Source organism: Pangasianodon hypophthalmus, chromosome 5 (genome assembly GCF_027358585.1).
Source record: "Pangasianodon hypophthalmus isolate fPanHyp1 chromosome 5, fPanHyp1.pri, whole genome shotgun sequence".
Classification (NCBI taxonomy): domain Eukaryota; kingdom Metazoa; phylum Chordata; class Actinopteri; order Siluriformes; family Pangasiidae; genus Pangasianodon; species Pangasianodon hypophthalmus.
The window spans coordinates 21649026-21659914 of record NC_069714.1 but is presented as its reverse complement, the minus strand read 5'-3'; the positions used below and the strand labels follow the sequence as shown (position 1 = coordinate 21659914).

Below are 10889 nucleotides of genomic sequence, written 5' to 3'. Positions count from 1 at the left end.
CAATTTCGAACAGGCCTATAGTACTACCTCTAATCAAAGAAATATGAAGCTGAATTAATGCATTGGAAATAATACAGCTCACAGCGTTTATGGCACAGTTTGAATGGCAGTGCTCTATGATACTTGATACTTTGATACTTTTCAGTAGTGTAGTAGTAGTAGTGTGGCTGTGGTTTTTTTCTCTATGGAAAAACACTGGGCTCAGACAGTGGGATAGCTGAATAAGATGGTAGATTACAGATTACTGTGCATGTGTTAAGTTTATTTTTTTATTTGCAATACATTTCATGATCACTGTAGCCACAATGGACAGAACTTGTTAAATGATTGATAAGTTGTGCTTGTGTCTGGAGCTTACCATGAACACTATATCACATCTAGGGACAATTTATAGCAGGCAATTCACCTACTGGCATATTAATGGGAGGTGGGGGGAAAACCAAGAATTCTGATAAAAAAAATAAATAAATAAAAAACAAACAAACAACGAAAAAACTCCACACGAAAGGTCAGGATTGAGCTGGAGACCCTGGAGCTGTAATGTGGACCTGCCTGATCCTTCCTGACTCCCTACATCTGTTTGGAGTTCTCATCACATGAAAATCACTCACTGCTGCCTAAAGATATCTATGATTGATAGATAGATAGATAGATAGATAGATAGATAGATAGATAGATAGATAGATAGATAGATGGGCAGTCTAAAGATCACCATATTACGGTGGATGGAACTATTAGAAACCATAAAGATGACTGTGGATGTGCCTCCATTGATAGCCTTAGGACTGCAATTACTACAAACAGTTTTGCACTCGAGTCTCCATCGTTGAACAGTTGATAACTTCAACACAGTAGACTTCAAGCTAAAACTATAATGAATTCAGAAATGACTCTGATGCTCATACTCATCAGTTGCTCATAAAGCTCATACGTTCCTGTTTACACAACTGCACTTTTTGACTATATAGTTTATAGTTATAGAAGGGACTTATTTATAATCCAATTCTTCTCAAGGGTTCTTCGTCAGGGAGATTTTCCTTGCCACTGTCACCTCTGGCTTGCTCATTAGGGATAAATTTATAAATTTTACATTATATATTATTACATTATATAAAATTATATATAATAAATTATAAATTATATAAAAAATAATATATAATTATTTATATAGCCGCTGTGTGACAATGTCCATTAAAAGTGCAATACAAAATTTTTTTTTGCATTTCAGGTACAAAAAAATTGTCAGTAGTTAACGATGTCAATTCAACAGCCGAAACTGTCATACACAGTCCTGAGTAGGGATGTAACTGAATATGTATACGCTATTCGGACTGAACAGATAATGTGTTCTAAATAAAATAATGTGTTCTACATAGTCTCACTTTGGTCAAAATCAACAAACACAACAGGTGATGGACTAGGGCTGAGTTAAATGTAAGTATATATTGACTAAAGTTCACTATAAATAGACATTCACTATAGATGTATAGACAAATAGATGTAAGGGCATTTTTTCTTTATATAACATTCTTTAGTGTTACCATTTGCCTTTTAAAAAATAGTGATTTAAAAGCACTGAAATGCACAGCTTTGTTAGGAACCTCAAAAGGTTCCGTTTAAGGCCAGACACACTTCCGGTTTAAATCCAAAAACAGACACACCACTGTTTTATTACACCCATAGTCCTGAGACACTAGAGTTAGTTTAGCTGCCTCCGTGATGAACCTTTAGTAGGCCTAATTATTTGACAACTGCACTCTAAAAATAATCTATTCAAAAAATATTATTTATAGTACTGAGTAAGTTCATTTAAACTTAATGATTGTGGAACACCAGGTTTCAACCGAAACGAGTAAAAAAAAATGGCAATGTAATTTTGTAATATTTACGTAAATAACAGTGGCAAGGATGCAATGTGTTGTTAACTAGAAGGAAATGAATAAACATAGTTTTCAACTTGTAATTGAATTCTAGTAAGGTAAGTGTAACTTATTCTGTTATTACAAAGCACATATTAAGTCTACATAAATGCTAAGGTATATTCAATGCTCAGTAATATATTGATCTCACAAAGGTTGTCGGGAAAACTACATCCGAACCACTGTTTTCTGGATTTTATTTGTGTGTGTGTGTGTTGATTGAAAGCATTTCTACTAAACTAGAATGATTTAGATTTATGTACAAGGTGGGTATTCCACGAAATGGGCTAACTCACTAAGGCAGGGGGGTATTCCATGCTTCATGAAGTAGATTTCTATTGCTGAGCAGCTGCTAGATCTGCAAGATCACCGTGTGAAATGCTAAGCATCAGCTGGAGTGGTGTAAAGCATGTTGCCTCTGGACTGGAGCAGTGGAAACAAGTTCTGTGGAGTCATGAATCATGCTTCACTATCTGGCAAAAAAGACAAATCTTGGTTTGGCGGATTCCAGGAGAATGCTATGTTCTGGACAACATAGTGGTAATGTTTGGTGGAGGAAGGATTATGGTCTGGGGCTGTTTTTCAGGGTTTGGTCTAGGCCTCTTAGTTCCAGTCAAGGGTAATGTTAATGCTACCGCATGCCAAGACATTTTAGATAATTGTATGCTTCCAACTATGTAGCAACAATTTGGGGAAGGCATGATTCTCATTCTGTTCCAGCATGATGACGCTTTGCCCCTGTGCGCAAAGCGAGGTCCATAAAGGCATGATTTGATGAGTTTGGTTTGGAAGAACTTGAGAGGCCTGCATAGAGTAATGACCTCAACCCCAGTGAACACCTTCGGGATGAACTGAAATGTCAATTGTGAGCCAGGACTTCTCGTCCAACATCAGGGCCTGACCTCAGAAATGCTCTTTTGACTGACTGCACAAAGTTCTATAGACACACTTGAAAATCTTGTAGAAGGCCTGTGGAGTCTGTTATAACACACACACACACATATATATATATATATATATATATATATATATATATATATATATATATATATATATATATATATATATATATATATATATGCCAGTTTAAGGCTGTATTCTATTCAAATTCACAACCCGTGCAAATACCACCACCAGATGGTGCTCGTAGAACACAATCTCTACGAAGGTGTGTTTACATCAGAGCAGATTGAATAGAAATATCATGTCCTTTATTGCACAAATGAAGAAGCTAGTGCTTCTTGAAGGTTTCCTTGAAGCATGAGCATTAACTCTAGTAGTGGCTTCCAGCCTGGTGTTTTTTTTTTCCCCTTCTATAACACACACCTGATCTAGTGAATCTCCTAATTAGCAGTTAAGTGGCCTGTATAAGGCAGGGTGGGCAGGGGTTCTCCACCACCAGGAGGGATTCTACCAGGAGGGGATTCTACCAGGAAGGGATTCCCTCATTCTTTCCTGTGCTTAAATAAGTGGTGGTGGTGTGTACAGCTTTTAGACATGAAGTTGAAATGGGGCGCAAAAGCAAACTGAGAGGTGGGACCACCTAATTATCTAAAGGATTATCATATTTCCTTTCTTGGTGCAAAATGAATGACCAGTTACTACATTACTGTACTGATTTAAATAAACAAAAGCTATATCCTATGCACAGATGAAATACATACACACACACACACACACACACACACATATATATATATATGGAATGGAATATACCTAACTTAAGAGATGTGATTTGACGTCAGAGGTAAACAGGGTGCCAGAGCTAATTTGCATGGGAACCTGTATTCTTATTAATAAACATATCATTTGATGTCTAGTTTGATCTCTTCCTGTTTATTAATTTCTAGTAAAGGCTATATAATTTATAAGTTTATTGTACACATGTACAAAGCTCAGCCTGTGTGCATGTACTTTCCAGGGGAAATCACAGCAGGGTTTGCGCAAGCAGTGAGAATAGCCGAGCTTGGACTTAGCAGAGCCGGTGACGGAGCGCTGGAGATGCAGCGGCGTGAGCCGGGGAGAGCGGGGAGACGGACCGGTCAGGGAAGGGGTGTGTGTGGGTGTGTGTGGGTGTGGGTGTGTGTGAGGGGTGAGGGTGTGGGTAGGGTGGGGGGATATAGGGAGGAAGTGCCAGCTCGAGTCAAGCACAGCGAAAGATAACGTGGAGATACGACCATGCTTTGACCACCACACGGCACTCACACCACCAAGCCATAAATCTGCATTTTTTAAAACCCTGCATAGACAGTGAGCATTATAGACCCAGAGGAATATTTCACTGAGCCTTAACGGTGCATCCTAAGAGCCAGGTATCATATGTATATAAACACATATAAATACATAGATACTCTATATATTATATAAAAATGGGTACATACATATATATATACTACTATACAAGTGTATGTGGACACCTGACCATCACTCCCATATGTGGGTCTTCTCCAAACTGTTGCCACAAAGTTGGAAGCATACAGTTACATAGAATGTCTCTGTATGCTGGAGCATTACAATTTTACCATCACTGGAACTAAAAGGCCCAAACATATTCCTGCATGACAATGTCCCTGTGCACAAACCGAGCTCCATGAAAACATGGTTTGCCAAGGTTGGTGTGGAGGAACTCAAGTGGCCTGCATCTCAACCCCACTGAACACCACTGGGATGAGGTAGAGCGCAGACCGTACCCCCAGGTCTCCTCACCCGACATCACTGCCTGACCTCACTAATGCTCATGTGGCTGAATGAGCAAATCCCCACAGCCATGCTCCAAAATCTAGTGGAAAGCCTTCCTAAGAGAGTGGAGGTTATTACAAGAGCAAAGGGGAGCTAAATCTGAAATGGGATGTTCAAAAAGCAAATATGAATGTGATGCTCAGGTGTCTGCAAACTTATGGCCATATAGTGTGTGTATGTGTGTGTGTGTGTGTGCGTGTGTACATATATATATATATATATATATATATATATATATATATATATATATATATATATATATATTTATATATATATATACAATTTGTATTACTTGTTCTACTTCTTTGTAAATGCCCTATTCTATAAATATACAGTATGATCTGATGTTTAGCTCTAAAAATTGCCATTTAGAACTAGTATTTAATATACATAGGACAAAAATAGCATTTTAGGCAAAAGACATTATAAAACAATACATTTATTTTAATTTTCTCAGCAGCATTTGACAAATTTGTTTTCCAGTTCAAATATGTTCATTTCCTTTCATTAACATACAAAATCATTCAGTAATATAGAATTTATATCTTTATTAGGTTAGCCAATAGTGAAATTATTGGCCAAAACCAAAGAGTATACATACTACATGCTACACCACAAAAGTCACAGTTTAATTTATTTCAGAATTTTGAAAACAGTGTGTGATATTAGATACCATTGAAAATCCTAAATATAAATCATTAATGATAAAGTGTTATTGTCTGTTTTGATATCAGTCCCTTTCTCCTAAATAACAGGAATCCTCTCCAGGTACTACTGAGACATTTCCATATTCACCTACCATAACAAAACAACGAATAGATAATGGCAAGTCATTTACATGACAGACCGGTTTAATGATCTTTTAAGCATGTGAAATATCCTCAGTTGTTTTAATACAAAATCATACCTATAATTAAGTCAGGTATGCTTGGACCAATCTTCTTTAGCAGTTCATAAATCTATAAATGACAGGATTTGTAATATTCATGTAGGTTGATGTAATATTTATATGAACAAAGATACTGCTGAGGAACAAATTGTGAACAATGGACCAAACCAGAAATTGGCTCTTTTTCACTGTGTTGGCCAGTCCACAGATGAGGTATATAAATATGCAGGATGAAATTTTTTGATTCCACTGGCAAATATTAAGTAAAATTTTTATGCAAAGAAGCATCAAAGCCCTGGTAATAAATCACAGTGCAGCGTGCATTATCTACACACTACTATGTTCTTCTGTCACTTTGTTTATCTATAAGAGAAAGCATAATCTGCTGCACAATACTCTATCAGATATCACCAAAAATCTTTAAAAAATTTACAAATGTACAACATATTCATAACATTTTTTTTCTTTACCATCAGTAGTATCAGTGCAAAGATATACATATAGTACATCACAATAAAAAAAAATCATAAACATGAATTGGCATAAGAAACAGCAGAAGGCATAGTCTCCATAGACTTTAATTCTCTGTCATAAAAACATCTTATCTAGTGTTCTCAAAATAATCTTAAGTTTCATTTTTGTACACAGTCTGCATATAAAAATAGATTCTGTGCAAAGAGGGACAGAGTGTGTCTTTTTCCCCTTGTATCTGTGTTTGCGTGTGTAAGAGAGAGAGAGAGCGAGATGAGGGACGGTTATATGTCACTGTCCTCTTTGACCAGGTTGGCCGTGTCTTGGAAGGAGTCTTCTGTGGGTGAGTACATGCTAGATTTCTCTCGCTTCACAGGCTTTGGCGGCAGCATTCCAGGAGGCGGTTGGCTGGTTGAAGTGTCCTCTGTACTCAAAGCAGTCTGTTTGTCCTGCATCTAAAATCATACAAAAAAACTTTTGTCAACTTCATAATTATTGGCACCCTTCACGATAATGAGCAGTGATGAATACATATGGGCATGCTGTATAGTTAGTAGGTAGTGCAAATTTCCACCTGGTCCAGACTTGAATCCTGTTATTATGACCCTGATTGTGTTTAATATTGTTTTTGACTACTTAAGTCTTTCTTAATGTATTTTAGTTTGTTCATTTAATACAATCATGTATGCTCATCCCTCTCTCAGAAGGTGAAATTAATTTTAGAGTTGACTGTGAATTGCTGATAGGAAATGTTTTTAAATCCCTGTCCCCATTTAGATTAGTACTGGAACTCTTATGATTATTATCTGCAGTGTGTTGTGAAAATGGCTTACCTCTGAGTATGTTGGGTTTTCAAATGTTGTACCTGGTTTTAGTTTTTTCTTGAAGAAGTTCCACTTGGACTCCTAAAACATAAATAAGCAATAATAAAAGATACAGGCTACAGCCTTGAAATGTTTAGCTACTTTGGATCTGCTCTTACCTGTGTTACCTTGGGGTCTGTTGGAATATTTTTCACCTCCACTGCCTGCTGCTGTTCATTGTACATGGGATTCGCAAATACATTCTCTGTTGAATCGCCACTTATATTCACAGTCACCTGTTCGAAAGTAGAAGTAAAGCAGCTTCTGTACCATCTGTCTTTGCTTTGAAAATGCAGGCCACTGTGTTGTATTAAAGGGACAAGCTTTATACATGAGGTGGTATGAGTCCTGTCCTGCTTTACCTGTGTGGCGTGTATGACTGCAGCATCACCAGCTGTGCCTGTTGCAGTGGAATAGAGAGGATTCTCAAATGTGACAGGTTCCCTTCCAGCATCTGCAAAGTTCTCATTCTGATAACACAGAAGAGTTAGAAATCAGAACAAACTCACTAATTCAACATACAAATACATAAATTACATTATTTACATCTAATTCTTTATTTAAGGATACATTCATTCTGCTTTCATAATACATTTCATAAAACATTTATAAAGCAATGCTGGAGGATTTATGAAAAAACCTATGTCAAAACCTGTCATCTGACATGGGAAGTTTTATATATGTCTTCATCTTTAGAGAGAAGAGAGAAGAATTCTCAGTTATCACTATGGCTAGATTGTTCATGCTTACTGTAACTGCACATTTTCTTTAATTTATCCTTACAGCACATTCACAAAGCTCTGAGACTCCTATTAAGTACACATTGTCATTCAACTTATATATATTTTGAGTAGGTAGACATTAGTTCTTCAGATATATGTGCTTCTTAGATAAGTGAAGTTGTAAAAGCTATACACTACATTGCAGTGGTTCTTCACAATAGTTTTTAATCCAACTAGATTAATGCAACTTGGGCAGGCTGCTAAACAGGAGAGAGTGAGATACCAGCTGAAATGATAATTATTGCCTTAATAATGATAATTAAAGTCTTCTCATATATAATATAACTAATAAACAAAGTCCTATACTACATAAAATCTCTAATCCCATCTCAGGAGTTTTGACATAAGCCTTTCATAAATCCTCCAGCATTTCTTTAGAAAACATTCATGCAATGTTAATAAATGTGAAATGAAAGCCTGTTGTAGGTACCTTTTGAAGAAAATTCTCCATTTGGAATAAATGCAAGGAGGATTGAATACTATAGTTCCCTTGAAATAACCCAGTAAACTTGGTGAAAGACTAATTCATGTGGACCTCTCAGTCATGTCAAAAATGTGCTTGTAACATTAAAACTCAAGTCAAACTGGAGGTTAACCTGGGAATTAACAGCTCATCCTTATGACCTAAATGTGCTGACTGTGCATTTAAGAGCTGACGCTCCAACACATAGTGTTAAATTAGGACAGAGAGTTTAAGGTTTACCAGCTGCATGGCTCTATCGATGAACGATACCCCCACAGTCTGAGGATCCATGGTGACATTGTCCCCTGAGCGGAAGGAGACGCCGTTTCCTGTGTCACTTGACTTGGCCAGGCTGCTCAAGCTAAACAACATAGAGACAGAAAGAGAGAGAAATAGAGACAGTAACAGAAAGACACACACACACACACAGAGAGAGAGAGAGAGAGAGAGAGAGAGCAGGTTTGCTATAATAATTAATGCGTTGCTGTTAGCATTACCAATAGCACTTGAATTACCATTCTGTTCTGCCACAACTCAAATGATTTGTTTGTTCATGAGTGACAAAGGCTTACCAATGCAGCAGTAACTCTACTCACAACACTAATAGAGGATGAAAGCAAGCTTGTTCTTTGTATATATCTCCTCCAGGTCAAAGAAAGCTGAGGAGTTTGAGTGCTGATAAATGAGTGTAATGGAGTACCTGGGTAGCTTGGGCATTGAAGGGATGAGTGAGCCTGTGCGTTTGTAGTTCAGGAAAAGCCCAATGCCGAGAGCTCCACTTAGGAGAATAATAATCACTGCCAGCAGCACAGCGACTGCTAAATCGAGAACAGGAGAGATATGTGTGAGACACTGGATATCTGTGTCTCAGGACTACACTCAGTTGAACAAAATGTTAATGCTAATCCTGTATTTTATTCACCTGTGCTGAGTAATACAGTATCAATAATACAGTAGGAACATGGGATTAGTTAGGACATTCAGTTAGAGCCACTGAACTGTGACAGTAAGTAAAAAATAATATGAAGGAACCAAGATGTTAATGAATAATCAATCATGCGTTCAGCAGCTTTAACCGAAATCAGCTAAACACACACTTTGTGTATGTCATTAACTTGTTTCATTAATGAGTAAGGCAATGGATAAAGACACTACATGGCTAGTCTTAACTTGTTGGGGAAGTGAGAATAATCTTGTCACCTGTTCCAGCAGGTGCTCCTCGGGACTTTCCTATTTCACAGTGCCTTCCTGAATAACCATACGGACACCTGTAGGGGGCAGAATAGCATCAGATTGTAATAGGTAGCAAACATATTTGATATTTGACCCTGATTTACTCCATTACTCAATCCTTCATCCATTAAAAGTACTCTTTACTGGAATTAGGTTTGATAATGTTTATTGCTGCATTCCTCCTGTTAGACTCACTTGCATTTTGGCAGGCCCGGCTTGTCAGAGGAGCATGTTCCACCGTTAATGCATCCGCATTCAAGTGGCATGGCTACCTCTGGCTGGCTGGCTGTAAGGGCAAGAGTCAAACACAATATTACAAAAACGCTGAAGCCACAACAGTATCAGTGTAGAGTGAATACAATAATAATGCTCCAAAAACAAACACCACCACCAATAATAAAATTATCAATAACAATAAAATATCAGTAACAGCAGCAACTACAACAACAACCACAACAATAATAATAATAATAATAATAATAATAATAATAATAATAATAGCTGGGTCACATTATTCAATTTTGTCACAGTGTCAGCAGAAGCACGAATCATGTATTTGGTTGACATGTAATGCAGACTAACATCATTATCTAATATTAAAACAAAATAATGTATTTTATTTACAAAAGTATATATATAAAAAGAAAGAAACCTAATACATGGTAAGCAAACATGAATAGTATTTTAAATCAAGAACTTCCTACAGATAAACATACAACAAAGTAGGAGTACACTATAACTATCAAAAGGCTGATATTTAAAAATAAAATAACTGAGTTTGTTTGATGATATATAATTCTCATGGTGATGTTTGTATGCTATCCAAATAGTATAGTTAAAGTGTGTCATGATTTTTTGGAAGTTGTTATATTGAATGACATTTCAAGGAGTGAATTTCCTGAATCCCATTTTTTAAACATTTCTTAAGTATAATAACAAAATTACACAGAACATCTCAATGGATAGATCAAATTAATTTATACTGCTTTTTCATATTTGAACTGTATTAGCTTGTAGAGTAAAGTGTCTCGCACCTGCATCACACTCATTCTCACTGAAGCTGATCGGGAAGGAGCCTTGTGGACAGGCACAGGTGTATCCACCAGGTCGAAGCAGACACAGATGACTACACACATCTTTACAGGGGTTCAACACTGAAACAAAAGAATTACTGTGATTATTATATGAAACAGTGGTGCAACATGTTATCATGAATTATTAATTAACATACTAGCTGTAATCACTGGGTTAGCAACTGCTTCTCACCTGAGCGGTTATATCTGTGCTCATGATAGATGCGGACCTGAGTCAGCCAGGGGTTTATGGTCAACACCTTCACTTTTTCCCCCTTCCCAAACTTGTTAGCCTTCCACACTTCACCCCTGACCTTTGTCGTCCAGTACACATGGCCTTCAAACACATCCAAACTGTAGGGGTTTCCAATATCTGCAAACAAGACCAGTGTGATCAACTCTAAAACAAAAGTCCTAAAGAACATTATATCTAAAATACCTGATATAGGCATAAATT

General features: G+C 36.9%; 1 protein-coding gene across 3 annotated transcripts in view; it reads right to left on the bottom strand.

The window, feature by feature from the left end:
• Positions 1 to 5077: 5077 nt before the first annotated feature.
• Positions 5078 to 10889, bottom strand: part of lrp2a (low density lipoprotein receptor-related protein 2a) — a 70301-nt gene continuing 64489 nt past the window's right edge. For all 3 annotated transcript variants that reach the window (XM_053234296.1, XM_053234297.1, XM_026913144.3), the window contains 10 exons: positions 10626 to 10805; positions 10394 to 10513; positions 9555 to 9645; positions 9327 to 9394; positions 8827 to 8944; positions 8367 to 8487; positions 7244 to 7351; positions 7001 to 7117; positions 6852 to 6923; positions 5078 to 6473 (listed from right to left, as the gene is read on the bottom strand). In XM_053234296.1, the coding sequence (XP_053090271.1) occupies positions 6303 to 6473; positions 6852 to 6923; positions 7001 to 7117; positions 7244 to 7351; positions 8367 to 8487; positions 8827 to 8944; positions 9327 to 9394; positions 9555 to 9645; positions 10394 to 10513; positions 10626 to 10805 (1166 nt within the window). In that variant the 3' untranslated portion in view covers positions 5078 to 6302. The remainder of the gene's footprint in view (positions 6474 to 6851; positions 6924 to 7000; positions 7118 to 7243; positions 7352 to 8366; positions 8488 to 8826; positions 8945 to 9326; positions 9395 to 9554; positions 9646 to 10393; positions 10514 to 10625; positions 10806 to 10889) is intronic.